Genomic DNA, 17,420 nt, shown 5'->3' on the forward strand with positions numbered 1-17,420 from the left:
AATGTATTATACGTGACGCTAAAGGCTACAGTGTTTCCCATACATTGATTTATTTGTGGTGGGCCGCCACAATATCAAAACTGACCGCCACAAATAGGTTTCCCAAAAGGCTTTGACTTCGTTGAATAAACATAAGCACTGCACATTTCAAAAAATTTGATATCACTGTATTTCTGAAGGAAACCGACTGTCTTCAGAAAATGTTCAATGTCATTTTCATTTCATCTTGCCTGTAATGCCTGATAAAGCAGCGTTTGTGAGCGGAGCGCTGATTTGTGTAAAGCATTACCGGGGAAATCTCTATCTCACTCACTCTAAAAGCGCCTCTTGCTGGCAGAGAATGAATTTGCATATATATCCCCCTCCCCCCATACATTCCATACATTGTGGAAAATGAATATAAATGCTCATTCATTCAAAAGAAATCTGTTGTTGTGTATTCCTGTCATCACAAATAAATGAAACAGCTACGACTAAACAAGTATGTGTTCTCTTTATATGAAATTATAAATATCGGTTTGATTTAGTATCACTTTGTTTTGTTTTGCTCTCTCCACTGCATTTCCGTGTCCTTCACCGCATTCGCCTACATCCTACATCATCCACTGGAACATCACTCTCTCATGTACACATGTACGACATTTACAGAAGCTAGAGATTACAGCTTATAAAGTTTTAAATATGGATATTTTTCTTACTAAAATGCATCGATTTGCTTCAGAAGGCCTTTATTAACTGTGTGGAGTACTTTTTTTATGATGGATTTATGCACTTTATTGGACTTCAAAATCTGAGCTCAAGCAATTTCACACAATATTAGAGACGATACGGCCCAGGATATTGATAATGGTGGGGAAATATTCTGACTCAATGCAATCTTTAGTGGATAAATTGCATTTCTGATCACTGGGTATTACGCTACCATATAAAAACAGCAATTTCCTTAAACTTTTTTTGTTATCAGTGCATTTTACTGATAATTTGATTATTGAACACCCTACTAATGCACTGTCTCTCAATTTCCAAACAACCTGTTGGATGCTTTGCATCTTGTTCAGACATGTCTAAACCAGCGGTTCCTTGCAAGAATAAACTGCAAAGTGGAGGCCAAGTGTCCAAAGTCTGGCTCTGTTAGACAAGGGGTGATCTACTGGGTAAAGATCTAGTCTGGCAAATGTTGCACATTCACACTAGCCAATTCACGCCGCACCGACAGACACAGACAAACGGCAACAGACAAATTTGTCTGGTTTTGTCGGATCAGTGTGTTATCCCTGTTGGCATCTACTGCCAGTGGGTCGGCATTTATTGAACATGTTGAATCGGTGTTTGTCGGGTCTTGGAATGTCTAGGTGAGATATAATGTAATCTGGTGACCGTCGGAGTTGGTCTGTGTTTGTCGTGTGGTGTGAATGGGCTTTTAAACCCCATAAGGGCTGAACTGTGTAGTCATTGTGCTCTCAAGCGAAGCACCCAAAGAGCAAAGACAGACGTAATATGGTGCCGCTCCATGATGACACCATTTTTTGTAGTCATATAGGCACTATGCAAAACAACTCATTAGCCACTTTTCCACTGTCGGGCCAAAAGCGAACTTGCTAATGCAAAATGCATGCCAGGGACAGTCGCGTTTCCACTGTCACTTCCGGGACTTGATCAGGCCTCGTTGGGACTTCCTCGGGGCCAACAGACAGGGTATTTTTATTAATTTTTTTGGCCCAAATAAGCTGTTTTAAAGTTAAGGGTATGAGGCAGAAATGTATTATACGTGACGCTAAAGGCTACAGTGTTTCCCATACATTGATTTATTTGTGGTGGGCCGCCACAATATCAAAACTGACCGCCACAAATAGGTTTCCCAAAAGGCTTTGACTTCGTTGAATAAACATAAGCACTGCACATTTCAAAAAATTTGATATCACTGTATTTCTGAAGGAAACCGACTGTCTTCAGAAAATGTTCAATGTCATTTTCATTTCATCTTTCCTGTAATGCCTGATAAAGCAGCGTTTGTGAGCGGAGCGCTGATTTGTGTAAAGCATTACCGGGGAAATCTCTATCTCACTCACTCTAAAAGCGCCTCTTGCTGGCAGAGAATGAATTTGCATATATATCCCCCTCCCCCCATACATTCCATACATTGTGGAAAATGAATATAAATGCTCATTCATTCAAAAGAAATCTGTTGTTGTGTATTCCTGTCATCACAAATAAATGAAACAGCTACGACTAAACAAGTATGTGTTCTCTTTATATGAAATTATAAATATCGGTTTGATTTAGTATCACTTTGTTTTGTTTTGCTCTCTCCACTGCATTTCCGTGTCCTTCACACAAACATATGAGGGTTTATCAGTCATTTTCTACTGTGTTATACGTGTACGCATTTGGACGTAAAAGCACCAATGGAGCTGTTTTGTGTATTCCTGTCATCACAAATAAATGAAACAGCTACGACTAAACAAGTATGTGTTCTCTTTATATGAAATTATAAATATCGGTTTGATTTAGTATCACTTTGTTTTGTTTTGCTCTCTCCACTGCATTTCCGTGTCCTTCACCGCATTCGCCTACATCCTACATCATCCACTGGAACATCACTCTCTCATGTACACATGTACGACATTTACAGAAGCTAGAGATTACAGCTTATAAAGTTTTAAATATGGATATTTTTCTTACTAAAATGCATCGATTTGCTTCAGAAGGCCTTTATTAACTGTGTGGAGTACTTTTTTTATGATGGATTTATGCACTTTATTGGACTTCAAAATCTCAACAGCCATTCACTGCCATTAGGAAGCATTAGGAAGAGCCTGGACATTTTTTATACAACTCCGATTGTATTCACCTGAAAGAAGAAGTCATATACACCTAGGATGGCTTGAGGATGAGTAAATCATTTGGTAATGTTCATTTGAGGGTAAACTACCCATTTAAGGGCGAGTTTAGAGTAGGTCCGACAGTGGAAACGCAGCATGATTTTGGCCTCGTGGCTTGAGATGCGAGGCTATTTGGCCCGCCCGGCTCGTTGTTAGCCCTGGCCCGACACAGTGGAAAAATGGCTATTGATGTGGACTTGCTGTCACATTTCCATAAAGTCCATGAGACCATAGTGTCTCTCTCTTTGGTCTGCACTGATACAAGCTCGGACTGCAGACTACTACCCATCAATCAATGCAGCATTATGCCACCAAAGTGTGGATTCAAAGGAGGACCCCAAGAGTTAAAGGTGAAAGTCAACATTTTATTTAAGAACTCTTAGAAACCAAATATCCAAAGTTCATGCTGAGCTGAATGAGGATAATATCAGCAAGCAATATATAAGCATGTTACTCTTCTAATGTAAAGCAAATAAAATGTAAAATGAACTCTAGATTTACATTATAAAAGCAGTGATATGCAAACAGTGTCAAAAGCTTGGCACTCTCTCAGATAATGTCACTATGAAATAACATTCATCCGTGCAAAGCTCTAGTTCGTGATGAAATTATAAATACGAGATGGCACAGGCATAAATACATCTCACCACAAATCCGCCAACTGTCTGCAAAGACCGGTCTCTTTATCTGTAGGTAAGGGCAGCTGATGTATTGGGATATCATTCTTTCTGTCAATCTAACTGATAGTTTGTGGCTGAAGAGATGCTTTAACAACATCATGGCCAGCAAGTGATGGATAGGCCTGTTGTTTGGCACTGACACAGCATAGGGGAGGCAACACATACAGGGGAACCATATGAAGAACTCAAGATCTTTAACTAAAGATCACAATTCTCTGAAACTTCACAGTAGAGGAAGTAATTAGATCAATTTCATATGTATCCTAATTACAGAAACACAATGAAGGAATTCAGTAGGGGACATGGCTGCATAGAAACTCAAGAACTTGAATAGTCAGCAACTCGCCGTTTCCTCTTTTGAACACTTGGTTCACTCCACCCACCTTTGTTCATAATTCAAACAGTACATATTCAAAAGAACCATTATGCTGAGAGCCAAACAAAAACGGCTTACTGCTTAAAACAAAAACTTACACTCACACATCAGCGTCCTCTTCAAACTATTGAAATAATGAACCGAATATGTACTGTAGTTCCACAATAATTAAAATGACTCATTGTACTTTTAATCGTGTATTGAAGGTGTCAAAAAATATATATTTTTGGCTACTCAACTGTCATGGGAACAACTATACATTAACAAAAAAAGAAAAGAAAAGAAAGAATCTGATGCTTCAAAAAGTAGCATAAAAGCCCTGCTCCTGGTTAAATATTCATAGAAAGGATGACGGCAGAAGACAGAAATGTTGCCACTAGTTCTGGAGATTATACATTTCAAAAGTCATTATAAGACAATCAATTGGAGAGGACATTTTGATGGGTTTTTGCAATGGAAACGGGGAGGACAGTATTCAAGTGAGAGCAGCAAATGCAATCAATAGACTGAAGAGGAGTGAACGCCTCTCAAATAAGCCATGAGAAGATGTGCCCACAAGAGTCCTACCTGACACCTAATTCATCATTAAAGGTGCTGGAGTGGGTGCGTGGGTCTCCTGTGCTGGATTGTTCTAACAGGCATTAATAGTAACAGTGACACAGAGGACGCTCGTGGTGGTGGTTGTAGGCTGATCAAATAAGATTATGGTTTCTGTAGGACAGGCTTTCTTGCAGGAAGAGCACCCAAGTTGTTTCCCAATGAAACTTAATAACATTTGTATTTATAAACAGAATGTTTTCCAACAATTGGCAGACATAACCATTTTTGTCGTCTAATCCTGTTTTTTGAAAACCCTTCTGCAAAGGTTACTGCCGACACACCTGCTCTGGAAGTGCCTAGTATTGATTAGTTAGTTCAAGTGTCTTTAGTTAAGGTTGAAGCCAAACTCTTGCAGGAGTGTGACCCTCCACAAGAAGGATTGGACACCTCTGATATGGAACCACTGTAAGGTCAACGGCAAAACTCACCTTTAAGTCTCGAGCCACCTCCAGGTGATTGTCGTAGACCAGAACGTTGGCTGTCAGGTTCATCCTGTCTTTAGCGACAGTGGATTCTCCTTCTAATGCATCAGATGCAACTGCAACGTTCAATAAGGGATGTTGACACTTGGTCCCATCCCACACCTGATCACATTGGGTAACCGTTAGTTGTACAAACTGGATTTGAGATTCAATGATTTTTAAGAATCAGATTCAAGTTAAAATAGCACCTTTAGTAGGATACAACGACTATCCATGACGGCCTTGGCCAGCAACTGGCAGGTCAAATCAAAGTACATCCCGGGCTTTACCGAGGACAGAGAGACTGTGAGGTCATTTGATATCCAAGACTGGTTGGCAGCCCATTGGCGAAGCTCCTGCACTGTACGTATATCGGATTCTCCAAAGTGAAATAATTTCCTGGAGGTATGAGGGACTACAGGACTGTCAATTGTTCCATCGAATGTGACTGTAGACCAACCATAAGTGTTCAAGAGTGACATGGAGTCCCTGAACATTTCAGTCTGGGAGGATATGGGAAGAGAAACAATTAGCCAATTAGAGCCTTAAAGTTAAAATGACTTGAAATTGGTGACGCTACAGAAATCACCTTAATACATGTCGCCAAGACCTTTATTTTAACATTAGAACTATATTTGACCAATGTGTTTGCAATGTTTAAAATGTAAGGTGTCTTCAAACTGACAGCTCTTTAGTCATTGTACGTTGGCAAGTTGCTGTGTTGTTGCTCGCAAGCGTTGTTGCCTACTCAACTACAGTATCCAATCCCATCAGGAGGCGAATCGCATGACCACTATTTGTCAATCCAAATCAACATCTGCTCTTTTTATGTTTTATATGAATAAGATGCTCAACATAGAACGTCAGGTTTTCCAGAGCCTCTTTCATGAAAATCTTGGCGAGGTATGTGTGTTTTCTGGGAATGTTTCAGGTGGTACTCCTTGATTATTTTTAGTCAGGTGTGTCCATTTTTGCTCCTAGAGGGCCACATTCCTGCAATATTTGGCTCCAGTTTGCTCCAACACAGCTGCCTAGAAGTTTCTACTGGTCAGGTGTGTTTAATTATGGCTAAACTTTGCAAGAAGGTGGCCAACCAGAAACAGAATTGGACTTCACTGCTTAAAGGATTAGTTCACTCCACAATGAAAATGTCCTGATAATTTACTCACCTCCATGCCATCCAAGATGTTCATGTCTTTCTCTTTCAGTCGAAAAGAAATTAAGGTTTTTGAGGAAAATATTCCAGGATTTTTTCTTCACACATTACGTAGTCATATTGGAAAGGTCACGTGTGACGTAGGCAGATTCCTCAGCTGGGATCGTGTAGAGCCCTTTGAAGCTGCATTGAAACTACAATTTGGACCTTCAACCCCTTGGTTCCCGTGGAAGTCCACTATATAGAAAAAAATCCTGCAATATTTTCCTTAGAAACCTTAATTTTTTTCGACTAAAGAAAGAAAGACATGAGCATCTTGGATGACATGGGGTTGAGTAAATTATCAGGAAATTTTAATCCTGGAGTGAACTAATCCTTTTACTGCAAATACGTGATTTGGGCCGACTTTCAATATTCCAAGGAACAAATAAACAGGCCAAATCTCCTTACCTTAAATCTGTGAAGTCGGATAATGTCCCCCACTCGGAAGATGACTGGGTGATCCTCCAGTTTTTTAGAGAAGATGTTGCAGCCCACTTTAACATCCGACTGATCAGTGATCTTTAGTGTAGAGCAGTAATCTAGTGACAAATAATGAGGTACTGACTAAAAAAAAAACTCTAGCATGAGTAATATGCTTGTGACTATGCAAAGTGACTGAATATAAACATGTCTTAATGTACTGCTAAAAGACAGAAGTAGCCACACTTCAACCTTCAACATAAGGATCAACCTTTTAGAATCACTTACAGTGTTCTGAACCCATGAAACTAATGGAAACAACTTACCACAATTAGCATTTTTGTTTAATTTGATAATTTTGATAACATTATTTATATGATTTTTTTCTGCTTTTGCCTAAGACATGTTTAGCACTTCAAGACTGAGAATATCTACAGGTCAATATATATAGGAGTTGCAGCCTCACTGACCATTGATCCAGGATCAATTGGTTACCTTTTGGACATGATGCACAATTCCCTCTACCGATTACACGGAACGGGGGTGTTTACATTCTGTCTATTTCAATATTTCAATAAACCAATTGAGTGTGCCAGAGATCGATTTTTGGCAGTTTATCACACGTTACATGTCATGATCCAAGCAATGATCAATGAAGTAAAGTGTATTTACATGAAGAAAATTGCATGAAGTTAGTATGGTTATGCACCATGAGAGAGTGTTTTGGCAATAATTGGTTTGTGTCAGCTTTTCTTCAGATGCATTCTAAGACTTTATGGTATAAATAATCTCATGCTAACACTGCAGAGAGCAAACTTCATTGTTCACGGTTAGTAGCACAAGCCAAGATCTCAGTTTTGTTTTGGTTGCCTCTGAAATGTTATTTGATCACTAAAGTGCAAAGAATAATTTACAAACTTGCCTCGAAGAAGTCTCTGTATGACATACTCTGAGAGAAAAGTTCAACTACTCTGATATCCATTAGAGTTTTTTTTCTTTGTTTTGACGTCTATTTCGAAAGTGGCCCTGAAAGTCATTTAGAAAGTCATCTTTTCTCTGGCCTCACTCTCCAGAGGGCTCAAATAACAATGGAAGACCCTATTACAGCCTTGCTGAGATGAAGGAAATTCACTGACCTGAACCTTTAGAGGGGAAAGGCTGTTTGAAGAAGGTCACCACACCATAGACGTTCACCACTGTCTTGGGCTTTAAATTGTTTAGGGGAACATAAGTGTATTTGGCCTTCAAAGAAATAGAGGAATATTGTCATTAAACAAATATTCTGGCTTTAGCACAAGTTAAGTTTTAACGACAGCAATTGTGGCAAACAATACCTTATTGCAACATAATTTTCTGCAGACATTACTTAACAAAGCCATGGCAGTGCATTGTGTTGAAGCGAAAACATTGTTTTAATGTCAAAAAATTAAATGCATGCATTAAAATGAACACTGAGCTAGTTTCCCTGACTTCATCTTCATTTAGTCTAGACTGCATATGTCTGGAGGCATGCAGTGTTGAAGCACTTGATCTGGCTCAAACAAATTTAAAAGAAGTTTGCAAATTAAAAAGGACGTTGAACTCGAGTGAAGGAACAACCAATCACACAACCAGACAGAGACAAGTCGACAAAAGCCAGTAGACAGAAGCCAATTTAGATAAAGAATCTCCTTGATCTCTGAGGGATAAACTGCATAAATGGGTTTACGACAAAGTGGGAGAGATTTGTCACTTAAAGAAATGCATACAGCACCTCTGAACTGGAAGGACCATGGGAGGGTTTGGCCGAGGGACATACCTATCAAACACATCCATATGGGAAAAAAATTAACAAAAATAAATATTAGGGAAAAAAAAGATATTAGAGCAAGAAATATAGTTTTCAGCAAAGGTTCAAGAAGACTTTTTTAAAATATAAGAATTTTAAAAAGCAAACAGATGCCACTCACATAGACACAATCATCTTTGCCATCCATCTCTAGCTGACAAGGATGTAGTTTGTCTCTGAGAAAAGATGGAGACTTTTTAATGGTGAAGTCTGCCAAAAGGACAACATCCTAAAAAATAAATAAAAAAATACATAATTGTTGTAATGCATTTCATAATGTGTTATACAAAACATAATAAAAATCATATTCATAAATGAAATTAATTAAAAATGGAAATATCTGATATATTTAATATGAGTAGGAAATTATATTTATATGCATTTTTTAATATATGCAGCTTGCTAAATTATTTATTTAATTAAAAATTTTAATTGAATATTGGAATATTTTACTAAAACACATTTTGTAAGAGCAGGCACTGATATTCTTACTTGCATTTTTTATATATGCAGATTGCCGTGTCATTTTTATTATTAAAAACCTTCAATATTTATATATTTTGTGCGTGTATATTAAAAGCATGTCATTATTAATAACCTGCTTCCTTTCACATTGAGACCGTTTTTGACTACCACGGAATAATATTAAAAGGTTCCATTATGAATAGGGATGGGTATCGTTAAGATTTAAACGGTATTACTACTCTTACCGATACTGCTTATCGATTCGGTACTTTAACGGTATTCTTATCGGTACTTTTTGTTTATAAACAGTGCTTTAATTTTTCCATGAAGGTCTAGTAACATTACTGTTCAGGTAAGTAATTACAAGTAATTAAGTATTACAAGTAAGTTAAGTAATTACAGTTTTCACTGTATGTATTGAGAGATTAATACTTATTAAAGCTATAACGTAATTCAGATTAAGAGCGGTGAGTGATTTTGTCTTTGCATTTTGTTGTTTGATTAACTGATGGCCCAAGCGCCAGTCTGTCACGTTGAGACAATATATTGACACACATCGGATTTTCTCCCAACAGTTCTCGTTCACTTAAGACATAAAATGTGTTTAAGTAAATACTCTCCAAACCGGCCATTTTTACATTTTGTGTGTATTTCAATTTTTGGACATGCCCGAAGCTCAAAGTGTAATTAGCTTGTCCGTTTTGGAGCGCGTCGCGCGCACACATTTCAGCCTGAGGAACAGTGTCTCTTGTGCGGATTGTGCTTTCCACGTTTTATTATCAAGCATGTCCCGCAATTTAGCAACAATACAGGACGATCTTTTTTCAACAATCACCGACTGCGCTGATTCTGACTTTTAAGTTTGGGTTTTAGGGAGGAATGAATGCGCACCGCTGTGAAGGGAAAAAAGTTGCGCTAGAAGAAACGCGGCTATAATCCTTAGCAGCCAAAATCTAAATAAAAAATAACAATAGCTTAATAAAACAGCCACAGGCCTAAAGTGTAAGCAGACGTTTGAATGTTTAGTTCTCAATGTATCTATAGCAATAATAAATGTATGTGTGTTTTCTTAATTTATAGCAGAACCGTTAACGTCAGAGCATATCGATACTCCGGTCTTTCATAATTTAGCCCCGGGACAGATTAAATACCGGGTTTCGGTACCATCCCTAATTATGAACAGAAAAGAACTAAAACAAAAATTGTAAATGCAAAAACAGTTACCAGAAAAGCCTGATATATCGAATGTGATGCATAAAAAAAACAAGGAAAATAAGTTTGTTTTTATCATTATTTTTTTATTTTGGTCTAAAGGTTCAATAGAACCTTCTTTTTTAACTGTTTTTACAGTATTATTTCCTTATTATTGTCCCTAGATCAAGTATATGGGATTTTCGAAGTCCATTTTATCACCTGCTAGTTGATCATAAACTCACTTCTTTAAAAACGTAACAACACCACAACAAGCCACATGATCTGAGATATCATTCATGTGTGCAGCACAAATGGGTTTATATTCAATTCCCCAACCCTAATATGAGTGATAGTAATAGCAATTCTTGCCTTGGCAAACACCCTTAACAGTGACCTTGAGATGAAAGAACTAACCAATCAAATGGCATCCCATTCCTTAATATTTAGGAACAACTTCAAACTTGTGATAATTTTTAGCATCTAGATAAATTAAGCTGACTTACAGAACGTATCTAAGAGTTTTATCCTTGCTCATAGATATCCAAAGATTAGATTGATAATGTTTAGCTCTATTATATAGAAGCTGCCAAGTATCATGATAGCTCATCAATTCAAAGCTTTATCTTGTGCCATTGTTTTAAGAATCGCTGTTACCCATCCAAAAAGCTCCTGGCAACAACAAAGAAAAGTAGAGGTTGTTTGTCAAAAAAGTTGTTTTAAACATTGCACTTCAAAAATAACTTTTTTGTTGCTGTTGTACAGGGAAACGCCTGCTGTTGCATGTGACGACTACAACAGTTGCAGATCAGATCACCATTTTCAACCTCCATCTTTGAAAACAGGAAGATTTAGAACCGAACTTTAGACCATTCCTGGAAATATGAGTGATGACAAGACATGCTTTTTTCCAGTAAGCAACAGATAATTTTGCGGGTGACACAAAGGAGGATCCTTGGGGAGTAAACGGCTGAGTTTTGACTGAAGGCACATCTCTCAAGGCTGATTTTCTCTTTTGAAGCCATTGTCTGTCAGTGGGGAGCTGATCTGAGCTGTGACCATTGTGTTGCTGGAGGAGAAAAGCGGAAAAATACTGGCTAGAGCAGTGTTTCCCAACCTTTTTTTAGTCGCGGCACCCTTTGGAAAATTTAACAAACTTGTGGCACCCTACAAAATTTATTTTGTCACAATATTTGAATTTCTAACTTCGATGTGATAATTTGAAAAGTATAGATATTCGGTACAACAGGAAAGAACTGCAGAATATAATGTCATACAGATAAGCAATCAGTAGGCTAATTTCTAATGAAGAGACCAATTTATATGACCGTCTAACAGTAGGGTTAAGATATTTAACTATATTTTTTTTTTTTTACCAATTATCCAAATAATGTTTAGTCCTAGAAAGTTATTATTATCAGAGGACACGTGAGCATAACATAGCGGTTAGCAGATCAATGAATGAGGGCAGCGTTACCAGAGTTACCCATATACCACACCATGTTAAAACACAGTAGTGCTATTGCAGACAGAAACAATACTGTACTACATCGATGCTTCCTGTCGGCTCAATTTTTGAGTGGACTTTGCTGTTCCGATGAGCATGAACGGTATACGAGTGGAGCGCACACATATAGAGTGGGATACTACGCAGAGCGTCACACCACGAGAAAGTCTCATATAAGCACCCGCGGCCCCTCGGTTGGGAAACACTGGGCAAGAGTATGCAACTGCAGTGCTTTGCACCCTCTCAAACCATCTTCACATAAATGAGGTTACATCAGATGACCTGTTTTCAAAGTCAGTGAATTCAAGCAGAAATATTTGCCACATAGATATGACAGGGCTTTCATGTACTTGGATTCTTTGTATTGCCTTTTTGATACTATTAAAGCCTAATCTACTTCTAGAAAGAAGCATATATTGATTTTCTCAACAGCATTTAAGAGAATATTTCATATTTCAACTATAAATTACCTTTTAAACTGATTATTTATTTAGAAGATGCTTTTAGGGATAACAATTTTTTTGAATTGAATTGGCTCTTCTGGAATATGAACCTATAGCCTTACTTTGTATATTAACTAGATGCAGCATGACAAGATTTCAAGATTTTAAAACAACATTTTAGTTTGGCAGTGTAAATTTTGACAGCAAATTTTGATTTAGCTTTAGTCACAGTCTTTTGACTAAAATGCCATTTAGTTTTAGTCATATTTTAGTCACCTGAATTGTTTTTAGTTTTAGTCGACTAAATCTACAGTAAATTTAGTTGGCTAAAATCTAATGGGTTTAGTTACAGTGTAATGCATTTATTAAGCATTTCTCCAAAATTTCCAAACTCATTATATAGGTTTGATATTAAGGTTTTATCATGATAGGCACTGATTTAACTGCGGTGACACACAACATGCCTTTATGTTAAAATTAAATTAAACCACTTCTCATAAAGAACAAGAACATGGTCTTCTTTTTAATGAAATACCAATGGTTATATAGGCTAATTATGCATTCTTTATAGCAACTTGTTTACCATATTCTTCATTCTTTCAAGCAGACATATTTATTTCTATAAATAAATTTAGATTAATCTTTAGGGCTACTGAAAGTTTTTCAGTCAAGAGCAGTGAGTGATTTTCTGTCTTTCTGTTGTTGCTTGATTAACATCAATGACTCGGACAATAGCAACTAAATTAAGCTGCTGTCCCTTTAAAACCGAATGCACAGCTGCAATGGATGCAATGTACTGATACACGTTCTCCCTGCTGTTTACGTTCACTTAAGACGTAATCAAATGTTTACGTGAATACTCATCAAAACGGACAATTCGACATCATTTTGTGAGTAATTCTCAGTTCATGCAAAGCGAAAGAGTACTCGCGCACTGTGAGATGCACTTTCTGTGTGTGTATGCTTCAGTGTCTGCGCTCAGAAAACCGGACCGAATTGAGTTCTCTCTTGCGTCGTCAGATTTATCCATATGTCTGCTCTTCTCTTACTCCCACATATTGACATTTTTTAATGTTTTATGCGACGTGCAGCAAGTGTATTTTAGCTTATGTCCCACCGGTTCATATGTATGCATCTAACCTCCGAACCACGCAGCAGATTTGTTCTGAAATTGAATGAATCTCTTCCCAAATCGTCCCTTCCTTATAATTTTTGTCTCGTTTTTACTCATTGACGAAAATGTCAATATATTTTTGTCATTCAAAAAGAGTTTTAGTTCATTATCGTCTCATTGTTGTCAGTGAAAAAAATGTCGTTGACGAACATTATGATGAAAATTATTCGTCAACTAAATTAACACTGGTGGGCAAGGCTACTCAACACAATGTGTTAAAAAAAAGAAAAAGAAAACTGACTAAATGTCTTGTCATGCATCATTTGTCACAGTTCCCACTTGTTAGGACAAATCTCCTATTAAAATGGATGAGATGTGACTTGCCACCAGTGGCGGCGCTAGGGCGGGGCTAGCCACAAATTGCAGATTTTGAACGCGATTTTGTGTAGCTTGCCAGTGAACTACGGTTCTGTGTAGTAAATGCCGCTCCATCTGAAAGCACATGCTGGAGATTAACTACTAATCACCAGAAGCGGCTTTACTGACGAGATGCACATTCGATTTTTTTGCACAGCCCTAAATAGGCCTAATAATAATAATAAGAATGTAACAGGCCTACATTAATTGGAAATGCTAAATCCCTTTATTATTGTCAATTTTTCATGCTTTTGACAATATCTCCGGATATCATCGACACATGATACCATGCAACTCAGCACGGGGAGGTTATCGCGGGGCCCCCCCACAGTGCGTGCCTGTCTACTATGCCACTGTGTGGAAATAGTTGTATGAATTGTCAGCACTTTATCTATTGTAAAAAATGGTTAGAATTTACCATGTTTTCCCACCAGTTGGCATTGAGAGTGACTAACACTTGATGGTCAGAAAAAATTACTAAACAGATATGTAAAAAAATAAATAAAAATAAAATAAAACAATGAAAAAAGAAAAAATCCCTACTTTCTCTCTTTTGTATGTGCGTTCATAAATTGTATTAATTTGTAAGTGTCATATTTGGCAGATGGCATTCAAAGTTATATTACCAATAACAGTGGCATATAAGAAGTTTAATACCACAGAAAAAAAAAGTAAAATGTCTTTTTCGAAGCTGCTGTATATAAAAAGGTGGCTGTATAAAACACAAGGTGGCTGAATTTGCATGCCGTTTAGATAGCTGAAGCTTATAGGCATTCATTACTTTCACTCAATTTAACGTTTTTTTAGCACCCCCTCTGAACTGTTAAGCCCCCTTAGCACCCCCAACAAAAAAAATCCTGGAGCCGCCACTGCATTCATGCAAAAATGGCACCAATACATGGCATCAAACATTATTGGTTTTTACGTCTCATGACCAATTATGATGCATTTAAGTGTTAATTAGGGTCCTACGGTTTCTGCAGTGCAGAAAACACATGAAAACAAAGAATCAAGTGATAAAAATGGAATTGATAGTATTATATCACATAATTTGGCAATTTTGGTCAACCTGTCAAAATAAAAGTACTTTAGGTTCAACCTGAAGAAACTGTGACAAAAATATGTTGCTAATTTCCAGTAGAATATATATTTTTAAGTAATAATAATAATAATTATAATCATAAAATCATTAAAACCTTATCTTTTAATCATTTATCTTTGATGTTTTAATTTTAACAGTAAAGCTTTGTTGTGCAGCAGGAATTGTTACATTTTCATTTGATTACATTTTAAGATAATTATATTGTTAATGTTTTATGCCTTTATTTAATTACTACCATTTTTGATAATAAATTTGTATTATTAAATCGTAAATCCACTTGTCATGCATCATTTGTCACAGTTCCCACTTGTTAGGACAAATCTCCTATTAAAATGGATGAGATGTGACTTGCCACCAGTGGCGGCGCTAGGGCGGGGCTAGCCACAAATTGCAGATTTTGAACGCGATTTTGTGTAGCTTGCCAGTGAACTACGGTTCTGTGTAGTAAATGCCGCTCCATCTGAAAGCACATGCTGGAGATTAACTACTAATCACCAGAAGCGGCTTTACTGACGAGATGCACATTCGATTTTTTTGCACAGCCCTAAATAGGCCTAATAATAATAATAAGAATGTAACAGGCCTACATTAATTGGAAATGCTAAATCCCCTTATTATTGTCAATTTTTCATGCTTTTGACAATATCTCCGGATATCATCGACACATGATACCATGCAACTCAGCACGGGGAGGTTATCGCGGGGCCCCCCCACAGTGCGTGCCTGTCTACTATGCCACTGTGTGGAAATAGTTGTATGAATTGTCAGCACTTTATCTATTGTAAAAAATGGTTAGAATTTACCATGTTTTCCCACCAGTTGGCATTGAGAGTGACTAACACTTGATGGTCAGAAAAAATTACTAAACAGATATGTAAAAAAATAAATAAAAATAAAATAAAACAATGAAAAAAGAAAAAATCCCTACTTTCTCTCTTTTGTATGTGCGTTCATAAATTGTATTAATTTGTAAGTGTCATATTTGGCAGATGGCATTCAAAGTTATATTACCAATAACAGTGGCATATAAGAAGTTTAATACCACAGAAAAAAAAAGTAAAATGTCTTTTTCGAAGCTGCTGTATATAAAAAGGTGGCTGTATAAAACACAAGGTGGCTGAATTTGCATGCCGTTTAGATAGCTGAAGCTTATAGGCATTCATTACTTTCACTCAATTTAACGTTTTTTTAGCACCCCCTCTGAACTGTTAAGCCCCCCCTTAGCACCCCCAACAAAAAAATCCTGGAGCTGCCACTGCTTGCCACATTATGCTTGAACAAGACATGAATTTTAACTAAAAGTGGGGCAACAGATTTATCTTTTGATTATTTCATTGAGTTACCAATCAATGGGATAAAAAAAAAAGAATGAAAATTCTTGATTTTTTTCAATTTTAATTTAAACAATGTTTTCTTATGTTTTTTTATAGTAATTTTACTTGTGCACTTGTGCTCCGTTAAGTGACTGACAAACGTTAGTGTATAGTATCCAGAAGTGATTAATAATTTATGCATTTAGCAGACGCTTTTATCCAAAGCGACTTTCAGTGCATTCAGGCTATACATTTTTTACCAGTATGTGTGTTCCCTGGGAATTGAACCCATGACCTTTTTGCACTGCTAACGCAATGCTCTACCACTGAGCCACAGGAACACTGTCACACAGGATTATTAATCGATAATCAAATTCATTGTTGATTATTTTCATAATCGATTATTGTAGGATTTTGCGGATTAGGAAAGAGAGAAAGAAAAAAAATCACAAATGCCTAAAAAAAAAAAAAAACAGATGTATATTCATGGTGATTTTGTACTTTTCATTTGGCTCTTAAGCATCAGATTAATTTAGCGATATTTTATCCTTGAGAGCATTAGGACAGATATGTTTTAATAGCACATTTGCAGCATTTGTCACATATTAAGATTTTTTTTTTGCCAAAATATTTGTAAATAAGTACTGACATTAGTATATAAGTAGTTATTTTAGTGCATATAAGTAACAATTTTAGTGAAAAACAGCATGGAAACACGACTTGTTACTTAATTACTTAAAAATTTTGCTTTAAATTATTTTATATATAAATCACTAGATTTAGTGATCTTTTTCTCAAGAGAATTATAAGATTATAAGACTATAATATCAACGAATCAAAACTCTTATTCACTGTTTTTCACGTAAGAGTCTTTCTGTTGCATTGGTCATATATTAAAATGTTTAGTCAAAATATTCGTAGATAAATACTGAATACAAGACATCATCATTACACTGGCGCATATAAATGACAATTTTGTGAAAACAACATATGGAGACATTATTAAAAAAAAGACAAATATTAAAAAAAACTTTTACTGCTTTTTGCGTCTTGAATTAAACATTTTTATATATTCATGATGATTTTGCTAATCATAATGATTTTAATGCATTTTTATTTGAATACTAAGCATCATTAAACTTAAGGACAGCGAAAGCGCAGAATCAAAACTCTTATTTTCTGTCTATTTTCTGAGTCTTTGTTTTTGGCATTTAGCATGTACTGCATTAAAATGTTTTATTTGTAGATAAATACCGACATTTACTGTATATAAACAGTTATTCTGGTGCATTTAAATAGCAATTTTATGAAAAACAGCATGGGAACATGCCTCTTTTTTTTAACTTTGAATGCATTTTGTTTCTTGTAATACAACTTTTAGCTATAATGATCGTTTGGTCAAAATGATGCAAAAAAAAAAAAA

The 17,420-nt window shown here is 36.4% G+C and overlaps 1 protein-coding gene across 1 annotated transcript in view; it reads right to left on the minus strand.

The window, feature by feature from the left end:
- pot1 (protection of telomeres 1 homolog) overlaps positions 1-17,420 on the minus strand; it is a 38,041-nt gene that overhangs the window by 11,039 nt on the left and 9,582 nt on the right. Inside the window, exons 5-10 of the mRNA XM_016290326.1 lie at positions 8,567-8,674; positions 8,371-8,415; positions 7,754-7,859; positions 6,606-6,736; positions 5,209-5,502; positions 4,967-5,122 (exon numbers count right to left, since the gene is read on the minus strand). Coding sequence (XP_016145812.1) covers positions 4,967-5,122; positions 5,209-5,502; positions 6,606-6,736; positions 7,754-7,859; positions 8,371-8,415; positions 8,567-8,674 — 840 coding nt within the window. The remainder of the gene's footprint in view (positions 1-4,966; positions 5,123-5,208; positions 5,503-6,605; positions 6,737-7,753; positions 7,860-8,370; positions 8,416-8,566; positions 8,675-17,420) is intronic.

Source organism: Sinocyclocheilus grahami, unplaced genomic scaffold (genome assembly GCF_001515645.1).
Source record: "Sinocyclocheilus grahami isolate Dianchi unplaced genomic scaffold, SAMN03320097.WGS_v1.1 scaffold257.1, whole genome shotgun sequence".
Classification (NCBI taxonomy): domain Eukaryota; kingdom Metazoa; phylum Chordata; class Actinopteri; order Cypriniformes; family Cyprinidae; genus Sinocyclocheilus; species Sinocyclocheilus grahami.